The 22,157-nt window shown below is 35.7% G+C and overlaps 1 protein-coding gene across 4 annotated transcripts in view; it reads right to left on the bottom strand.

The window, feature by feature from the left end:
* WDR7 (WD repeat domain 7) overlaps positions 1-22,157 on the bottom strand; it is a 370,882-nt gene that overhangs the window by 317,405 nt on the left and 31,320 nt on the right. For all 4 annotated transcript variants that reach the window (XM_079942515.1, XM_079942514.1, XM_079942512.1 and 1 more), the window contains 8 exons: positions 21,962-22,136; positions 15,440-15,516; positions 14,483-14,602; positions 10,812-10,957; positions 10,359-10,461; positions 7,903-8,035; positions 7,406-7,654; positions 6,266-6,486 (listed from right to left, as the gene is read on the bottom strand). In XM_079942515.1, the coding sequence (XP_079798641.1) occupies positions 6,266-6,486; positions 7,406-7,654; positions 7,903-8,035; positions 10,359-10,461; positions 10,812-10,957; positions 14,483-14,602; positions 15,440-15,516; positions 21,962-22,136 (1,224 nt within the window). The remainder of the gene's footprint in view (positions 1-6,265; positions 6,487-7,405; positions 7,655-7,902; positions 8,036-10,358; positions 10,462-10,811; positions 10,958-14,482; positions 14,603-15,439; positions 15,517-21,961; positions 22,137-22,157) is intronic.

A 22,157-nucleotide genomic window follows, 5' to 3' on the forward strand; every position in this document is an offset into this window, starting at 1 on the left:
CATTCCAGATGTGCAAAATTATTTAGTTATCTTAATTCTCAACCCCCACTGTTGATAAGAGAAAAAAAAATTAGAAAGTAAAATTCTGACATTTCTGAATAAAATTAAATAAATGACAGACTATCATTAAAAATATTGGAATACACTTAGACCATCTTTAGAAAAGATCTGTATTTTCCATAACAATGTGTTATGTAATTTTTTAAAATAAAAATTAATTTCAAAAAGATGATGCTGCATATATAAAACATATGAAAGTAGTCTCAAAATCTAAGAGAATTAAGTGTTATGGGAAAAAGAATATTACAGAACATTATGTACACTGTGATATATTTCAGAAAAAGATTACTTCTGCTTTCTGCTTTTGTTTCCTTTACATCACCAAAGTTTACTCTGGCTTCAGAGACTATGCCATAATTCTAGACATTGCTTTTTAAATGTAACATCCAATTAAACTGGTAACACAAGTCCAAATTCAAAAAGGTAAGATAAGAGCTAATTCAGGCAGAAGCTCAGGTACTTTTTCAGAAAGAAAGGATAATATATTAAAAAGAAAACCTAATTTGTTAATTGTTCTTACCGGCAGCGAACATTACGCACTAACAAACATATAGTCACATATACCATATATATTATCATACCTGCCGCAAGAGCTAGGGATTTAACATTGTCAGATGAAGGAACAAACAGGTTAGGTGCCTGATATTCCCATTTTCACAAACCCATGCTGCCCCCTTCTGGAAAATTTTGGAGGCATGTGACAATACAAGTTTAATAAGATATAATGAAAAGTAATCATTTTTAACTAATCTATTAGAGAACTTAGGCTATATGTTCACACTGAGAAACATATATATTATATATGCTTCAAAATTTATTTTGAAACATTTTCAAAAAATTCTGTTCTGAATAAAATTCTAGCAGCAGCAAAAAGCTGTGATAATCTAATCATCCATGCCAATGGGAGAGGGAAGTAATATTAGATATATATTTACTAAAAGTAAATAAAACACAACACTTCAAAAAGTCACATTTTTTGTTCCCTTCAGTACTCATTCCCGTCACTCTCAAAAGCAAACAGAATCTGAATTTGGTATTTATCTTTCCAATTCAATTTTAATAATTTTACTACCAGCAGCCTTAAAAATATCTGGCCTCCCTTTCAGCTGCTCTCTTCCTCAGACTCCGCAGGCATTGGGCACACTCTTTTGGCCTCCCCTAGCCTAGAGTTCAGATTTTGTAAATTCACCCAAGCCTACCTCTGACAGCTATTCAAATCTGGAAATCATTCTATCTCTAACCTCTCAGTGTTGCTTAAATGTCTCAGTTATTAGAATAAGATTAAACTAAAATGCTATAGTTCTGAAGTATTAAAACATAGTATAGGGATTTCCCTGGTGACACAGTGGTTAAGACTCTGCACTCCCAATGCAGGAGGCCTGGGTTCAATCCCTGGTCAGGGAAATAGATCCCACACGCATGTCACAACTAAGAATTTGCATGCCAACTAAGGAGCCTGCGAGCCACAACTAAGGAGGCTGAGAACCACAAGTAAGGAGCCCACCTGCCACAACTAAGCCCAGCGCAACCAAACAAATAAATAAATATTTTAAAAAATAGTATAAGATATAGAGAACAAACTAGTGGTTACCAGTGGGCAGGGGGACGGAGGGGCAACATAGGAGTGAGGGAGTGGAAGGTACAAACTATCGAGTGTTAAGATAGGCTTAAGCATATATTGTACAACAAGGGGAATAGAGCCAATATTTTGTAGTGACTGTAAATGGAAAGTAACCTTTAAAAACTGTATAAAAATTTTAAAATTTTTAAAAAACAGTATAGAAAGTCTCTGTAGGATTATAAAATACTACACTCAGGATGAAGGGAATGACATAGCTGGAGAACAAGAGGGAAAAAGAGACTTGCTTTTTATTGATAACCTTTAATACCTTTTGCATTTTATATACCTATTTAGAAAATATTTTAAGACATTACAGTAAATAATATTCCAAGTGCAGATGAAAACTGAAAACAGTAAGGCACTTAAAATTTTAACAAGCCTGTTTTTAAAAAGAATTTTCTAAAAGGTCTTCTATATGAGTATTTGAAGTGGCAGTCTTATTTAATAATAATATGAAGGTTCCATTTTAAATTTGAATCCTATTAAAACTGCCTAAGAACCATCACATCTGAATAGCAATATATAAGATCAAAACCACTCATTTAAAAGCAATAAGCACACACAAAAAAAGCAATAAGCACAACTTGGAATGACAAACAAAAATGGCACAGAACTTTCTTTTATATTTATATTTATAGTATATATTTTGTATTGTTATATAATATTCAAATACTATTTTAGTAGATAGTTTCACTTCTGTTTCCTTTCATATATATTTCATATATATATATAGTACACATACCTTTCATACCTATATACATTATATGTATATATTTCTTTCATATGTATGGATAGTACATTTTGTTTTCTTAAGAAACCGAACCACAAAAAAAAAAAAAAGCCACCTCAAACCTAATTTTTTCCTCTACATTCCATAATCTTAAGGAGAAAGAAACAGAGCCAGCACATAGCCTAATAATAGAGACCTCAAAACTGCAAGTTCTACCACCCCTCATGAAGTCAAGATACAGTTAGTCAAATCTCACAGAAATTTTTGAGAGTTTACCAAAGGTCTTTGTTTCTCTGAGTACTTATGATATGCCCCTGCCCTTATCCACCAAAGCATTTGGTTAGGATCTCTCCTTTACCATTTATAGTCAGCCTTGTAACAGGCTTACTTAAATACTTGCCTGACTCTCCTCCTAAAATATAAGTTTATATTTCTTGGAACACTGAAATGCATTACTTGGCAGATAGTAATACTGCCAAAAAAACTCGTAGAATTTTTGTCAATAACTCTTTGGCACTATACAATCCTGAATTACTTCAATATTTCCTATCTCAAAGGATATTTTCAGGAAACTTTTAAATTTTCTTACTGTATTTTAATTCTTTAAAATAATCTGTATCATATGAAAGTTAAATCTCAGTTAACTATTCAGGGAATCAAACTCAATTTCAAAGCACTTTGACTAAATGGAGCTTTACTATTTGGGAAAAAATAAATAAAATTCCTCTAAAAAATGAAAAACAAAAACCTTCAATGTACAATAAACATAAAATCTATTCAATGCAGGTACTCTACATAACACTATAGGAAATGTTTATCATCTATGAACATGTCAAAATTTTTAAATAATTAAAACTCCCATTAATAAAAGAATAGAGAAATAGTTTATTAAAAATAAAGTGTATAGAACCACTGAGTCTGGCACTAAAGTAATACTAATCTATAGCAAGAATTTGGAAAGATTTCAGGTAAAAAAATGCTAAAAGAGCACAAAAATGAAGGAGTGGGGAAAGAAAGGATGACAAAGAAACACCTAGACAGTAGACAAGTAAGATGTACATGTGTGTGGAGTTGTGAAAGGGTGTATAGTCTGTCCTCAAAGCTCATCTCCAGCCGCAGCATCCTTTCTACCCAGCAGGCAGGATTTCATTTTTCATTCACTGTCTACCAAAGCCAGGAGACAATGATTTTGCTCAGTTTTAACAACTTCCTATATTTTGGTAAACATGAAACGACCACAAATTAAGAAAGAAAAATTCATCATAATTGTACATTCTTAATTACAATTTAAGTCATTTTTAAAATGCAACCAACATTTCTCTGTTTTAGAACATCTTTTCCTGGGGTAAAAAAAAAATTGCAAGAAATCAAAACTCAACTTCTTTCCCAATCTACCCAAGATAAAAACCAAAACCCTATTCTAATCAAAAAAGCAGATGACAAACTTTTCAGTATTTATCTTTAATCATTACAGTTGGTAAATATTTATAATCTTCCAACTACCAGATCATTTTAAAGTAAAAGTTTTTTTTGCTAAAAGAAAATGACACTGGATCAATTTATGAGGACAATTCTAGTATTAAAATCAGCATATGCTGTTAACTCTAATCTCAGCAAAATAGTCATCTGCTAAACATTTAGCAAATATCAAATTCTTAGCTTTTTATTAATCAGTTAGGCTCTTTGATTTTCAAACATATTAGCTGCTGGACCTAAAACTACCAGCTAAATGAACAGCTTAATAACTAGGCAGGCATTATTTACTGTCAAATTATCACAAAGCTAAAAGCAAATTTGTCTTAATCAGTACTTTTGAAAGTTAATTAAAAACAAGAAAATTCTACTGTTAAGCCTATAATGAGTAAATTATTTTCCAAGTACCAGGCTTCCTTGTCTGTGTCTCTCTTCTTCGTATTTCCCAGGCAACTAGCACCTCTGGTGAGCACCTAGTCTAGTAAGGAGACCATTTTCTATTTAGTTGCATGTATGTCTATTAGGTAGCTTTTACTCACTACAGATTATTTCTAAATACAGTTGATCAAAAAAAATTTATTATATTAAATACCCACTTGAAAATTTTTAAAAAGAAACCAGAAAATGTTCTCATATAAATATGTAAGCTTAAAAATATATTAATGTAGTTCAAAAAGAAAACATGACCTTATGGAAACCACTCAAAAAAACTTTCCTTTTAATACCTGTAATTAAACACACACACACACACACACACACACACACACACACACACACATACATACTCTAGTTAATTTTCAGTGTTTTATTCTTATGAAAACAAAAACCAGTCAAATTAGAAATGGTTGCACTAAACTGAAATAAAATAATCTAAGTTATCAATGTCAGCATCAAAAAATTAGATATTTCCCCAAATTTGCAGTCAGAGATCAAAAAACTCATGTTTTAGTATGGGGCATTAAGTAGTGTTAAATAAAGTTTAGGGCAGGGGTTCTAACAGTGCTATAACTTAGTATAATGACAATGATATGTATTTCACTAAAATAGACATACAATTGGTTATTTAAATAAATACACAATAATTTTTCTCAGTGATGAAGATTAGAAGAAATGAACAACCAACTGGGAAGCAAGAAAAAGGCAAAAACATTTTAAAAAGAAGGAAGAGGATAATTAAGTATCTGAATTTTCAAATCTGGCAGGGAAAAAAAGAGAGAGAGAGACACTGGTACTAGAACCTCCTATAACACCACCAGGATCAAGTCAAATGAAATCTAGCACTGGCAGAACATGGCAGATAACACACATTACCAGGAAGATTAAGTAAGTAGAAAGGCCAAGGAAGATTTTCTGAGCTTTGAAATGAGACTCCTTGTGAATACTGGATCAGATACAGAAGTCAAATGCTTTTCATTTCAGTAAAACCATAACTGGTGATGCTGTAGGGATTATGATAAGCATGAAATATATATGCAAGAAGACGGTGTCTGTGTGTTTGTGTATGTGTGTGCACACACACGTGTGAATGTGTGGGCATAGTGATGATGCCAACAGAAGTGGCTAATCACATGAACAAGTTCATGATTAACAAACAGTAATATAAATTATGGGTCTGTTATTCATCCATCCTAAGTTCTCCTAAAATCTCCTATTTCTAAAATTATTAGGCTGTTTGTATTTGACATCATGGCCTAACCTACACGCACATCACTAAGAAAGCAATCTGCTTTCACAAAGGTATGTACAAAATTTTCCAAAATCATTTTCAGTGCCTGTTATACTTTCTCTTGTCACAATAATTGTTTATTTAAACGAACTCTAGGGAATTTCCTGGCAGTCCAGTGGTTAGGACTCAGTGCTTTCACTGCCGGGGCCCAGGTTTGACCCTTGGTCAGAAAACTAAGATCCCACAAGCTGCACGGCGCAGCCACAAAAAAATATCAAAATAAACGAACTCTATTTATAAGTAATGAGAAGTATTTTGCTTCAAACTACCAAAGTATACGTTTACTATCTTTTTGCTCAGATGAAGCTGAAAATAATGAGATTAGAGAATGACTTTGGGGATACTTAAACTACTTTAGAACAAAAAATTGAAACTTCAGTAAACATATTCTAAATTACTACTACATTTCGGGGACAAGCTATTTAGGAGCTAATAACAGGAAAAAAACTATGTGCATCTTCTACGTCTATGTGCCCAATGGTAATAATTGTAACTTTGTCTAAACATCACATTACCACTGTTTAGTTTTTAAATTAAAAGGATTTTTTAATTCTCCTGTCACATTTTAAGTTACTCTGGATTTCACTTATATTAAGCCTGATAGCAACACAACTTGACTCTACCACAGTGAAATAATCTTTCATGATCAACTTACACTGCAGTTTTCAGGTGGAACCAGAAGCTGAGTAATCTCGCCACCATGGACACAGAAGATGTGTTTCATTTCTCCAGAAAAAATGTCCCAAATTATGACCGAAAAATCCACGCCTCCAGATATCAGATATCTTTGATCATAACGAGCTGAGACCTGATGCGGATACAACAAACATGTGACTTTGTTCCGATGACCACGGAGTGTCCTGTGAGGTGGCCAACCTGTGAACGAGGTTTTGGATTTAGCTATACATTTTATCATTGAAAAGGCTTCTAGTTTTCTAGAACTGCTCTGTAGTTCTAGAAATACAGTAGCTACATACCACATGAGACTACTGAACTCTTGCAGTGTGGCTAGAGTGGATTCATATGTGCTACGAATGTAAAATATACATGAGATTTCAAAGACTTAGCACTGAAAAAATGTAAAATATCTCATTAGTAATTTTTATATTGATTACAAGTTGAAATGAAAATAGTTTTGCTGTACTAGGTTAAAGAAAATATATTATTAAAATTAATTTCTCCTGCTTCATTTTTACTTTTCTTAATGTGCCTATTAGAAAATCACCTATATTGTTACATATATAGTTCTACTGGACAGCATTGTTCTAAAAGATTACCAGTATTACTGATAATATGATAATTACTACTACACTATATAGGTACCCAATAATAAATGGAATTATTAACACATATCAAAGAGATAAAATTAGATACCTCTTTATTTACAGTCATTACATGGTGTTTATTCCAATAATAGACACTAAGTACAGTTGATCCTTGAACAACAGAGGTTTGAACTGCACAGGTCCACTTATATGCAGATTTTTTTCAATAAGTATTTACTATAGTACTACACAGGGGCAGCTGATTGAATCCAAGGATACAGAGGGCCAACTGTAAAGTAACATGCAGATTTTCAACTGTGCAGAGGGTCAGTGCCCCTAACCCCCCGAGTTGTTCAAGGGTCAACTGGAGTGTATTTTATTAACTGCACATTAAATTCTCCCAACTACATTGCACACTAACAACTACACGGATTCATTGTATTTGTTAAAAACAAAGAGTGTAGACATTGTCAAGTTCATGGTTACAGAGTTCTCAAAACACTTTAGACACTAGGAGATCTTCAGGATACCTCTGCGGAGCATGTGCTCCCCTTGCAGCAGTTGCACAATGGCTGTCTGCGTGGCAGGTACAATAACGATGCTTCCATCTTCACGGCCACAAACGAGTCGCCCGTGGGCTGGTATGTACACACTTGCGGTCACCTTCAGAGGTTCATTACTATTGGGAATGACACTCAGCTGATCTATAATTCCGGCAGGACAAGGATTCAGTTTATCAAATGCCTCTTGCAAACTAACAGAAGTTGTCATTTCCAGCTCTGTGGAGGTTTTGTTTGGTACAAAAGAAAAACATTTAAGTATTTTAGAAAAAACATTAAACATATAAAAATAAATGTGCTTACAGATGATTCAGTAATATACCAAAGAATAACTGTCATCAACTATAATTCTAAGAAGAAATTGACATATGTACATTATGAATTTGCTACACAGTGGCCGGTATTTAGGTTGTTAAATTTAAAAAATTGAGAAATTACTGCAAGTGATTTACTAGTACTTCCTGTACCTTCCTGTTTATCAGGTGTGTCTGATATGTTCCAAATATTCAATCTTCCAGAAGAATCACCCTGAATCAATAGTTTGTGGAAGTATTCCTTACATCCATAGAAGAACCGAGTAACAGGAGGACAAATTAGCAACTGTAAAAAAAAAAATTTGTTCAAATACCCTTAGATATCTTTTTAAACAAAATATTCCACACATTAACATTTTTTCAGATTAGGGTGTTAAGTACTTTGCCTCGGTACCAGAGTTAAAAAAAAAAGTGCATTTATAGAATGAGTATTCAATAATATTTTAATTAATTTTGTAGCACTGAAACACATATCAACTAATACCCAAATCCGGTACATAGAACACAAATGAAAACTAAATTTATAGTCTTTCTCTAGAATTAATATTTTTATTCTTTTTCTCCGCTTTATAAAAACCACAATGCAATTATTTGTCTGCTATTAAGCAATTAATACAAAGATATACCCCTCATTACCAAAAAGAAAATTCTCCACTTAAAAGGTCAAAAGGGGAGAACAGGCTAATCTGAGCTTTCTGCCCATCCCTGATTAGTCTCCAAGAGTAGATGCAAATCTAAACTACCAAGCTCGTACAACTAGAGGACTCTTTTTTTTTATGAGAATATTTTTCAACTAATGGCATGAAACTTGATGACATTTACATAATCCACTTGAACCTAGCCTGGTATGTTTGCTATAAACTACTAGGAACAAAAACCATTCATTAGGGTGTTGTGCATACTTTCATTTTTAAAACAAACTATTTTTCTGCTTAAGATCCTGTGTCTTCAGTGAGACCACTTATTTGAAAATACTAAATAGTGGTGGACTCCTAAATTTAAAGTTTAGATTATTAATATACTAAAACTGGAGCATTAAAGCATAGAAGCTCATCCTAAAAAGCAGTAAAAAATAGACTTCAGGAGGCTTCCCTGGTGGCGCAGTGGTTGAGAGTCCACCTGCCAATGCAGGGGACACGGGTTCATGCCCCGGTCCGGGAAGATCCCACATGCCGCGAAGCGGCTGGGCCTGTGAGCCATGGCCGTTGGGCCTGCGTGTCCGGAGCCTGTGCTCCGCAACGGGAGAGGCCAAAACAGTGAGAGGCCCGTGTACCGCAAAAAAAAAAAAAATAGACTTCAGTGTTTAAACATATTGTTAACAGATAATCCGTATTCGGTATCAGTTGTTTCCTAAAAAGCATTATCCTATAGAAATTATATGCATTAAGCATAGTTAATTACTTGATTTAACTTAAAGCCTGAAAATTACTAAAAGTTTTAATTGATAAACAACATGCTTAACTAGGAAAAGTTGCTACAACAGCTGTAATAACCAGTATTTCATATTTCAATGTGTATCTAACACCACACAGTACATATATTTTAATTTAAAATGTATTGGGGAGCTGATACATAAAGAAACATGGCATGTATTTGTTTTGTTTCATGGTTTGTTTTTTTTTTTTTGGCTGGGCCAAGCAGCTTGCAAGATCTGAGTTCCCTGACCAGGGACTGAACCCAGGCCCCAGCAGTGAAAGTGCTGAGTCCAAACCACTGGACCACCAGGGAAATCCCATCATGTATGTTTTTTACATAAGTCATTATCTCTTGATTTAAATAGAAGTGACTATCTCGTTTGGAGAGCAGTAAGTAGGAGTTTAAGTTAAGAGACTAAAGGACAGGTCATAGAGGATCTTAATTGTACATGGATATATAAATTCTATATATTCAAAATATTCACGTAAAAATTAATTCCCTTCCCCTCGCCATCTCGCCACACAAAGATGGAACAAAATGTTCAGAATGAAAAAGCTGTGGAAACCTACAACTTGAGTAAAGGAAACTTTATTTCCAAAACCAAAGCTTCTTTCTTAATGCTCAAAGAATAGAGAGTTGAAAACCCAGTACTAAGTGCATTTCAAATTTAAATTGATATTAAGTAGGTTCTTAGAAGTCATAATAAATTTGGTTTTTATAGGGGAAAAAATGTCTTTTTTCTTTATTTCTAATGCCTAATGATTTAAATCACTACATGGTTTTGGGGAGATATGCAATACCTTGTTCAAATAATAATCAGTCAGCATTATTACATAATTATCTTTGTGCTTCTAAAATTACATCTCTCACTATGTTTATAACTGCATGAGTATAAAATCAATTTATACCATCAATATGAATTTTATCAAAAAGTCATTGCCACTTTGTAATCAGTATAAGACCATTTTTATTCCTGGAGAAAAGTGACTGCTACATTATAGGTGTATTATAAGCAAATCTGAAAACTGTGCTTATAATAACTGACCATGTCAAAATGTTTTAGAGTATCTAACACACAGCCTTGAATTGTACTGAATCTTTCAAATGCTTAGCTACCAAAGACACCAATAAATATAGTTGTAAAAATTTTTCAACATAACTACCAATTATAAATGATACCTGAAGAATTTTACCTCTTTATCTGTTCGATCCAAGAGGCTATGTTGTACCGGAGGAACTAAATTTTCAACTGCTTTCCCCACATCACTGCGGAATGAATCACTAGCTGGAAGGCAACTGAAAATGAGAAAACTACAACATTCAGTAAAAATACTGACATGAACTATTTTATCATACCATATGATGACTTTTTTTGACAATGGACAAAATATGGATGTTTTATAGTTAATTTAGTATCGGCGTGAAATTAAATAATTAATGTTACTAACATACCCTACTTCAAATAAAAACTCCACCTAATTTTTTGTGCTTAGAAGTTAAACCTCAATTACAAATCTAACTTAAGTTCTCAAGTTTTTTACCTAAATTAAATATTTATACTTTCTACATTTTCATACTTTCAGGTTATACCCCAAATTTGGAAACTTTTGCTTTCAATTAAAGTCCTAACATTATTTATTGAATACCTGGCAGGTAGTTTGTAAATATAACTTTGCCCATTTTCAGTCCAAATGATGACTTTATCTGCCGAGACAAAGTCACCTCCAGTCCACGTCTGTCCATTTTCACTCGGACCTGAGCACAACAGGGAGTAGTCCCCAGCATCAAATACCTACGAGGAATAAGAGATTCGCAATCATTTTAAAAACCATAAAACAAAATAAGACAATTTAACCATGTAAACACTGAAAACCTCTTTTTGGCAGTAACTGAGAAAGTCATGCTGGTGGGTTGCAATACCATCTACATGTTGTTTTCGTATGCATTTCCCTGACGATTAATGAAACTGAACACCTTTCTATACATTTACTGGTCACCTGGCTTTCCTCTCTTGTGAAATGTTTTTGTTCGTTTTCCTATTGGGTTGTCGGTGTTTTTCTTCTTGACCTGTAGAAGTTGTTTTTTATCAATAATAGACGAGTCCCTCATCATAGTGTACACCATAGCTATCTTCTCTCACTCTTTGGTTGTCTTTTTTTTTTTTTTAATACATCTTTACTGGAGTATAATTGCTTCACAATACCATGTTAGTTTCTGTTGCACAACAAAGCAAATCAGCCATATACATACACATGTCCCCATATCCCCTCTGTCTTAAGCCTCCCTCCCTGTGCTATGCTGCTGCTTCCCACCAGCCAACTATTTTACCTTCCGTAGTGTATATACGTCGATGCTATTCTCACTTCGCCCCAGCTTCACCCTCCCACCCCATGTCATCAAGTCCATTCTCTATGTCTACCTCTTTATTCCTGCCCTGCAACTAGGTTCATCATTACCACTTTTTTTTTTTAGATTCCATATATATGCATTAGCATATGGTATTTGTTTCTCTCTTTCTGACTTACTTCACTCTGTATGACAGACTCTAGGTCCATCCACCTCACTACAAATAACTCAATTTCATTTCTTTTTATGGCTGAGTAATATTCCATTGTATATATGTGCCACATCTTCTTTATCCATTCATCTGATGATGGACACTTAGGTTGCTTCCATCTCCTGGCTATTGTAAATAGAGCTGCAATGAACATCGTGGTACATGACTCTTTTTTGAATTATGGTTTTCTCAGGGTATATGCCCAGCAGTGGGATTGCTGGGTCATATGGTAGTTCTATTTTTAGTTTTATTAAGGAACCTCCATACTGTTTTCCACAGTGGTTGTATCAATTTATATTCCCACCAACAGTGCAGGAGGATTCCGTTTTCAACACACCCTTTCCAGTATTTATTGTTTCTAGCTTTTTTGATAATGGCCATTCTGATCAGTGTGAGGTGATACCTCATTGTAGTTTTGATTTGCATTTTTCTAATAATTAGTGATGTTGAGCATCTTTTCATGTGCCTCTTGGCCATCTGTATGCCTTCCTTGTGAAATGTCTATTTAGGTCTTCTGCCCATTTTTTAACTGGATTGTTTGTTTTTTTGATATTGAGCTCCATGAGCTGTTTGTATATTTTGGAGATTAATCCTTTGTCTGTTGTTTCATTTGCAAATATTTTCTCCCATTCTAAGGGTTGTCTCTTTGTCTTGTTAATGGTTTGTTTTGCTGTGCAAAAACTTTTAAGTTTAATTAAGTCCCATTTTTTAATATTTGTTTTTATTTCCGTTACTCTAGCAGGTGGGTCAAAAAAGATTTTGCTGTGGTTTATGTCAAAGAGTGTTTTTCCTATGTTTTCCTCTAAGAGTTTTATAGTATCTGGTCTTACATTTAAGTCTTTAATCCATTTGGAGTTTATTTTTGTGTATGGTGTTAGGTAGTGTTCTAATTTCATTCTTTTACATGTAGTTGTACAGTTTTCCTAGCACCACTTATTGAAGCACTGTCTTTTCTCCATTGTATGTTCTTGCCTCCTTTGTCGTAAATTAGGTGCCCATATGTGCGTGGGTTTATCTCTGGGCATTCTATCCTGTACCATTCATCTAGTCTTTTCACTCTTGTGTGTGCACTTAAGAGAAGGCTGATCTCACATGATTATAAAATGCTGACAATGGGCACACAAGAAACTGGTATTAGCTACTGCCTCTGGGGAGGGGAAGGGAAGTGCCCTGGGGGAAAAGGGTGTATATGTTTCACTGTATCCTCTTGCACTTTGTTTTATTTCTATTTGGATGTGTTTTAAGTTTTAAGACAAAGGAAGGATCCCATATGGCCTACTACAACTAAGCAGCTGCTAGCTTTTCTTCTCTAATCTTATTCCCAAACAACAATCATATGGTAAGGCTGTCCACTCTGAGACAGGATAGCGCAGTAGTAACGAGAGCAGCTGCTGCAGTCAGGCTGCCTGAGTTGTATAACCTTAGTCACTTGTACAACCACCACCACTTGTATAACCTTAGCCAAGTTATTTATCCCCTCTATGCCTCAGTTGCCTCATCTGCGAAATGGGCAAAGCCACAATCCCTGCCGTGGCAGGCGGCCTCTAAAATGGCCCCACCGATCCCTGACTCCTGGTAGTATTAGGATCCTCAGGTAGTCCTCTCCCTTGAGTACAGGCGGCATTTTGTGACGGTTTCTAGAGAACTGAATGTGGCAGAGGTAATGGGATCTCAGCTCTAAGATTAGGTGGGTCTTGGCTACACCTTCTCTTGCTCACTTTTTTTTTTTTTTGCCACGTTGTGCAGCATGTGTGGCATCTTAGTTCCCCGGCCACGGATTGAACCTGTGCCCCCTGAATTGGGAGCATGAAGTCTTAACCACAGGACCACCAAGGAAGTCACTCTGACTCACTTATTCTGAGGAAGGGAAGCTCCTGTGTTGTAAGCTGTCCTAATGGAGAGGCCCACATGGCAAAGAACTAAGGTCTCAGCCAACAGTCAGTAGGACCTGAGGCCTGTCAACCACCAGGTAGGTTTGGAAGCAGGACCCTCTCCTAGGTGAGCCGTGGGATGAGGTAGTCATCCCGGTCGAAACCTTCAACACAGTCTGCGAGAGACCCTGGGCCAGAGGTACCCAGCCAAGCCATGCCCAGATTCCTGACCCACAGAAACCCAAATTCCTGACCAAAAACAGATGATTCATATTTGTTGTTTTAAGTGACTAACTTTTGAAGTAATTTGTTATGCAGGATTAGATAACTAATATACCACCCCTTGGAGAGTTTTTTCCAAATAATACATGGAAAGCTTTGAAAAGTATGCTAGGCACAGAGCAGAGCAAGTGATCAATACTTGAGGGCTCTTTTCCTATTATGGAAATATTAAAGTCTGGCAATGTGAAAGTAATATATACCTTCCATCATTAGCTCTTTAGTGACAGAAGACGACCTTGCCAATTCCAAAATGTCAGAAAAGAATGGCAATTGGGATAATAACAACCTACAAAGATACAGCCAACGTGCAGAAAACTCACCACCATTGCCCATGTTGTACTGACAAGACAATGAAAAATATGGTAGCAAAAGGCAGAAATTAAAATCAACAGAACTAACAAACATTAACTGAATCATTCTATGAACCAAAACAAAAAAGACAACTATATACAGCCAAATTCCATACCTCAAAATATGATATCAAAATCAGACCAAATGTTTCAAATATTCTAACACCAAGCTCCGCCTTACAATTTTCTTCGGAAGTCTGATAAACCAATATCACGAAGGGCAAAAATACAATTTCTTACTTATGTAGTTATCTTACCCTCCAATACTTGGAGCACACAACCAGAAGCGACCTCTGTGTGAATGCACAAAAAGAGATGCTTTGGCAATTCTGACAATAAATTGGTTTGGACTCCTCTTCAAATATTGGCTCAGTATCCTGAAAAGAGAAAGATCTGTAAAACTTTAGGATTGGCTGGGTCGTCAGTTAAAATTATCACACAATGATAAAGAAAACAAAATGAAATAAAGGCATCTCTTGATATGTTCATCAATTTAGCCCCTCACGTGAGAACCAAGGTAGTAAAAAGCAGCAAAGATATACTCTAAAATCATCTGGGTACAACATCTTTGCTACAAAGCTACTTAAGATTAAAATACTAATGTGAGTCAGAGTGTCATCACTGGCAATGACAGATGATAAAAATTTGAGTCAATCCTAACTTTTATAGTTACATGTGCTTGTAGGTTAAAAAAAACTCATCAATTCCTGCACTTTCTCCCAGATTCAATGTCTAAAATTTCCCTAACTGAAGATATTACTATCTATATTGCCAGAAAATTGATCTGCCTTTCTTATTGCTAAAAAGTAACAAGGAATTCAAGTCCAAAGAACTCAGAGGACTAAAACCTGCTTTATATCTTCTTTGTGGTCGTTTGCTTTTTTTTTTTCCCCCTCAAGCAAACTACCTTTTAACTTCAAATTTAAACAGAAGCAGTTGAGGAAAATCCTCTTCTGTGTTTCTCTACTTCAGATCCTGCACTGCATGTTTCTCTGCTTTGCATCCTTGATAAGGCAGATATCTACCTTCAAAAGGGAAAAAAAAATTCACGTACAGAGAGAGCATACTAGGGGACTCTTCTATACCATGTCAATAAGACTATTGAAAAGAATAGCTTTTTCCTTCCTCTTTAAGTAAAAAAGAGAAGGGGCCTAAAATGTAAGACTCCATAAGAACAGAAACAGAGAACTGACTTCCAGCCTCATTTGTCTCACCTGCAGGCCACTTATTTCCGAGGTAACAATCCACACCTTCAAGATGCCCGTCACTGAGAGCGCCACCACAGTGTCCTCTACACCAAGAAGGAAGAAGCAGCCAGTTACAAGCACAACATGCTTTCTTTTTAAACAATAATATGGTTACAACAGTGACATGGACCATGGTTTGCTTTTTGTGTTGTTTTGTTTTCTTCCATCACCCTCCCTATCCCACTCCACCCCTCTAGGTGGTCACAAAGCACCAAGCTGATCTCCCTGTGCTATGCACCTGCTTCCCCCCAGTTTTCTCAGGGTATATGCCCAGCAGTGGGATTGCTGGGTCATATGGTAGTTCTATTTTTAGTTTTTTAAGGAGCCTCCATGCTGTTCTCCATAGTGGCTGCACCAATTTCCATTCCCCCCAACAGTACAAGAGGGTTCCCTTTTCTCCACCCTCTCCAGCATTTATTGTTTGCAGATTTTTTGATGATGGCCATTCTGAGTGGTGTGAGATGATAACTCATTGTAGTTTTGATTTGCATTTCTCTAATGATTAGTGATGTTGAGCATTCTTTCATGTGTTTGTTAGCAACCTGTGTATCTTCTTTGGAGAAATGCCTATTTAGGTCTTCTGCCCATTTTTGGATTGGGTTGTTTGTTTTTTTGATATTGAGCTGCATGAGTTGCTTGTATGTTTCGGAGATTAATCCTTTGTCTGTTGCTTCATTTGCAAATATTTTCTCCCATTCTGAGGGTTGTCTTTTCGTCTTGTTTATGGTTTCCTTTGCTGTGCAAAAGCTTTTAAGTTTCATTAGGTCCCATTTGTTTATTTTTGTTTTTATTTCCATTTCTCTAGGAGGTGGGTCAAAAAGGATCTTGCTGTGATTTATGTCATAGAGTGTTCTGCCTATGTTTTCCTCTAAGAGTTTGATGATGTCTGGCCTTACATTTAGGTCTTTAATCCATTTGGAGTTTATTTTTGTGTATAGTGTTAGGCAGTGTTCTAATTTCATTCTTTTACATGCAGCTTTCGAGTTTTCCCAGAATCACTTATTGAAGAGGCTGTCTTTTCTCCACTGTATATTCTTGCCTCCTTAATCAAAGGTAAGGTGACCATGTGTGCATGGGTTTATCTCTGGGCTTTCTATCCTGTTCCATTGATCTATACATCTATTTCTGTGCCAGTACCATACTGTCTTGATTACTGTATCTTTGTAGTATAGTCTAAAATCAGGGAGCCTGATTCCTCCAGCTCCGTTTTCTCTCTCAAGATTGCTTTGGCTATTCGAGGTCTTTTGTGTATCCATACAAATTGAGAAATTAGTTCTTGTAGTTCTGTGAAAAATGCCAGTGGTGGTTTGATAGGAATTGCATTGAATTTGTAGATTGCTTTGAGTAGTAGAGTCATTTTCACAATGTTGATTTCTCCAATCCAAGAACATGGTATATCTCTCCATCTATTTGTATCATCTTTAATTTCTTGCATCAGTGTCTTATAATTTTCTGCATACAGGTCTTTTGTCTCCTTAGGTAGGTTTATTCCTAGATATTTTATTCTTTTTGTTGCAATGGTAAATGAGAGTGGTTTCTTGATTTCACTTTCAGATTTTTCATCATTAATGTATAGGTATGCCAGAGAATTCTGTGCATTCATTTTGTATCCTGCTACTTTACCAAATTCATTGATTAGCTCTAGTAGTTTTCTGGTAGCATCTTTAGAATTCTCTATATATAGTATCATGTCATCTGCAAACAGTGAAAGCTTTACTTCTTCTTTTCCGATTTGGATTCCTTTTATTTCTTTTTCTTCTCTGAGTGCTGTGGCTGAAACTTCCAAAACTATGTTGAATAAGAGTGGTGAGAGTGGGCAACCTTGTCTTGTTCCTGATCTTAGTGGAAATGCTTTCAGTTTTTCACCATTGAGGACGATGTTGGCTGTGGGTTTGTCATATATGGCCTTTATCGTGTTGAGGAAAGTTCCCTCTATGCCTACTTTCTGCAGGGTTTTTCATAAATGGGTGTTGAATTTTGTCGAAAGCTGTCTCTGCATCTACTGAGATGATCATATGGTTTTTCTCCTTCAATTTGCTAAAATGGTGTATCATGTTGACTGATTTGCATATATTGAAGAAGTCTTGCATTCCTGGGATAAACCCCACTTGATCATAGTGTATGATTCTTTTAATGTGCTGTTGGAGTCTGTTTGCTAGCACTTTGTTGAGGATTTTTGCATCTATGTTCATCAGTGATATTGGCCAGTATTTTCTTTCTTTGCGACATCTTTGTCTGGTTTTGGTATCAGAGTGATGGTGGCCTCGTAGAATGAGTTTGGGAGTGTTCCTCCCCCTGCTATATTTTGGAAGAGTTTGAGAAGGATAAGTGTTAGCTCTTCTCTAAATGTTTGATAGAATTCGCCTGTGAAGCCATCTGGTCCTGGGCTTTTGTTTGTTGGAAGATTTTTAATCACACTTTCAATTTCAGTGCTTGTGATTGGTCTATTCATATTTTCTATTTCTTCCTGGTACAGTCTCAGAAGGTTTTGCATTTCTAAGAATTTGTCCATTTGTTCCAAGTTGTCCATTTTATTGGCATATAGTTGCTTATAGTGATCTCTCATGATATTTTGTATTTCTGCAGTGTCAGTTGTTACTTCTCCTTTTTCATTTCTAATTCTATTGATTTGAGTCTTCTCCATTTTTTTCTTGATAAGTCTGGCTAATGGTTTACCAATTTTGTTTATCTTCTCAAAGAACCAGCTTTTAGTTTTATTGATCTTTGCTATCATTTCCTTCATTTCTTTTTCATTTATCTCTGATCTCATCTTTATGATTTCTTTCCTTCTGCTAACTTTGCGGTTTTTTTTTTTCTTCTTTCTCTAATTGCTTTAGGTGTAAGGTTAGATTGTTTATTTGAGATAGTTCTTGTTTCTTAAGGTAGGATTGTATTGCTATAAACTTCCCTCTTAGAACTGCTTTTGCTGCATCCCATAGGTTGTTGTGCTTTCATTGTCATTTGTTTCTAGGTTTTTTTGATTTCCTCTTTGATTTCTTCAGTGATCTCTTGCTCATTAAGTAGTGTGTTGTTTAGCCTCCATGTGTTTGTATTTCTTACAGAGTTTTTCCTGTAATTGATATATAGTCTCATGGCGTTGTGGTCAGGAAAGATACTTGATACGATTTCAATTTTCTTAAATTTACCAAGGCTTGATCTGTGACCCAAGATATAATCTATCCTGGAGAATGTTCCACGAGCACTTGAGAAGAATGTGTATTTTGTTGTTTTTGGATGGACTGTCCTATAAATATTAATTAAGTCCATCTTGTTTAATGTATCATTTAAAGCTTGTGGTTCCTTATTTATTTTCATTTTGGATGATCTGTCCATTGGTGAAAGTGGGGTGTTAAAGTCCCCTACTATGATTGTGTTACTGTTGATTTCCCCTTTTATGGCTGTTAGTATTTGCCTTATGTATTGAGGTGTTCCTGTGGTGGGTGCATAAATATTTACAATTGCTGCATCTTCTTCTTGGATGGATCCCTTGATCATTATGTAGTGTCCTTCTTTGTCTCTTCTCATAGTCTTTATTTTAAAGTCTATTTTGTCTGATATGAGAATTGCTACTCCAGGTTTCTTTTGATTTACATTTGCATGGAGTATCTTTTTCCATCCCCTCACTTTCAGTCTGTATGTGTCCCTAGGTTTGAAGTGGATCTCTTGTAGACAGCATATATACGGGTCTTGTTTTTGTATCCATTCAGCCAATCTATGTCTTTTGGTGGGAGCATTTAATCCATTTACATTTAAGGTAATTATCGATATGTATGTTTCTATTACCATTTTCTTAATTGTTTTGGGTTTACTATTGTAGGTCTTTTCCTTCTCTTGTGTTTCCTGCCTAGAGAAGTTCCTTTAGCATTTGTTGTAAAGCTGGTTTGGTGGGGCTGAATTCTCTTAGCTTTTGCTTGTCTGTAAAGGTTTTAATTTCTCTGTCAAATCTGAATGAGATCCTTGCTGGGTAGAGTAATCCTGGTTGTAGTTTCTTCTCCTTCATCACTTTAAGTATGTCCTACCACTCCCTTCTGGCTTGCAGAGTTTCTGCTGAAAGATCAGCTGTTAACCTTATGGGGATTCCCTTGTGTGGTTTGCTTTAATGAAATTAAATAATAGCATGTTTTACAATTAGCATGAAAACCTAATTCTATATTTTAAGAAATAACAGAGAACTGATTTCAAAACAGGTTAATGAAGATGATCAAAAATTTGGAGTTCAAGGAAAAGTTTTTTTTAGCTGCTTCATTTATTTCTAACTTACAAGTTTTAATGATTTCAAGTGTTCTTGATTACTATGCTAAAAAATTACTTTTTAAAAAAAATTTAAGAATTTAAAAAACTAAAAATCAAACACACAACTTTTATTCTTCAAAGTTCACTTTTATTTATTCATCATGGGGGAGCACAGTCACTTTCTTTCTTCAGGGCACACATTTCCCCTTTCCCCACCTCCCTTGCCTGCCATTTTATTGCACACCACACCGTCCACAGGCCATGATCAAGAGAAAGACATGACATAAAACCCAAATTCATCAGCTTCGGGTGAGGGAGCAGTCACAGCACGACAGTAATATTCGTGAACTCCGAGAGGAGGGGCATTAGATAGCAGTCTAATGCAGGCTCCAGAGTGAGGGAGTATGCGTTAAAATCACATTTTCTTCACTAATTAACCAACGAACTGTGCATAACTTAACTAACCTATCCTAAATTCAATTTGCTTATCTGTAAGCAAATGTAAATGAATAAAGTAATGACAGTGCCTACGTTAATGGTCTGTTATGAGAATTAAGACACAGCACAGGTATAGCCCTCAACACATCAATAAAAAGAAGTTATTACTGTTATTTAAAAAACAGTGTTTGCTACATTTCAGTATAAACTTTATTTGTACTGCCTGGCTCCATAGGCAAGGTAAAGCACTGAAATGCACTGATTACAATTCCACAATCTCTGTACGAAGAAGCTAGAACAACTACTCACAAGTCTGTCAATTACTGTAAAAGTGCAACATACCAATATATCTAAAATTCTCAAATATCTACACACTAGAATAGGGTAAAGCAGATTAAAAATTGTGTATGTTAGCAACATTATAAGCTGACAACACTTAGAAATGCATGTACAGCACAAAATTTTCCATTCAAGTTACATTCTATCCTATTCAGACCAGTGTGTACATGTATATTTCACATGTGGAGATTTCCCACGCACACCTAGGTAATGCTTTTTGTACCTATGTACAAACTATTTTTAGAGACTTCATCTAATCTGGGCAGCCTTCCGACTTGCCCTCAAAGCCCCTTCACTGCCTTCACTAATTCTAGCCTCTGTGCTATTTCTCTATCTCATCACATTTCACACCCTGAACTGCCATCTGTTTACATATATTATCCTCCCTTACTAGAATTTGAGTCCCTTCAGTAGTTCAATCCTTCGTGCCTAGAAGACAGTAGGCACTCAATAAATATCTGCTGAATGGCTGTTGAATAAAAAGCTATGTGCTGATTTCCAACCATAAGAGATAATAAAGGAAATCTCCCATGAAACTGAAGGCAGTTCACCAATGGAGGTGGTGTAACACAGTGGGAAAGTAACTGCTCTGGGGTCCATCTGGGCACCAGTAAGCCACAGACTTGCTCTGTGATCTTAAGTAAAGACTCCACCATGCTACACTTCACCCATCTCCGCATCCACACATCCTAAGACAACTGTATCTATCCCACTGGGTGCTGTGAGAACTGTTACCACATGTAAACGCTCAGCATGCGCCCGATACTGTGAGCACTCAGTAAACGAAGTCTCACGGCGGTGGCAGTGGTGCTAATTACAGGTCAGCCTTTACAGAAGAGCACACAACTATGAGGCATTTGGGAGGGAAAGAAATGCTCCAAAAGAGACATATAGGAATATACATGTTCAGTATTAATTACTGTTCTCGTCCTGAACAATTTTACTTTCGTTCTCACGATTGTTACTGAAAGGTTTCGACAGAAATGAAGAAAACATACTTGTATTTGTTTGAGCATCAACTACACACCAAGCACTTACCAGGACCTTTCATTAAATTTAATTGTGTGTAATCCCCTCCATTTTCATCATCTCCACAAAAAATGGAAACACTTCCTATGCCTCTTCAGCAAGTGACAAAACCGGGCCCAAGAAATACATAGATAAACTACAGTTCCTCCCACCATACCTCCAAGGGGTTAAGACATTCTTCTTCCACTTCAGAAAATCACTGACACACTCTAAGACAGCCATAAACTAGTGATCTATTCCATGGAATGGAGATAATGTAACACTTTAAATCTTAATTCAATCAAAGACTCCTTTATGAAAGTAGAGACAGACCATAAATCATGAGAGAAGTCATTTCTTAAACCTAAGAATATAATATAACAAAGTATATTAACATGTGACACATCATACAACTCTACAGTAAACTAACCATTCAGTCACAGTGTAGAAACTCCTAAAGGGCACACTGACCTTGTGTTCGATGGGATCGAATAATACTCATGGAGCTAATCCAATCTGGAGAGATCTTTGATACTAAGGAGTACAACACCTCAAGGCTGGTGGCATCCACCACGAGGATTTCAGGATAATGGCCATGGCACAGAAGCCTTCCTTCTCTCTGATTTCCAACAGAGAACTGGTAGAACTAAAAGGAAGAAGATTTTTA

This window comes from Stenella coeruleoalba (assembly GCF_951394435.1).
Source record: "Stenella coeruleoalba genome assembly, chromosome: 14".
In the NCBI taxonomy this organism is placed as follows: Eukaryota; Metazoa; Chordata; class Mammalia; order Artiodactyla; family Delphinidae; genus Stenella; species Stenella coeruleoalba.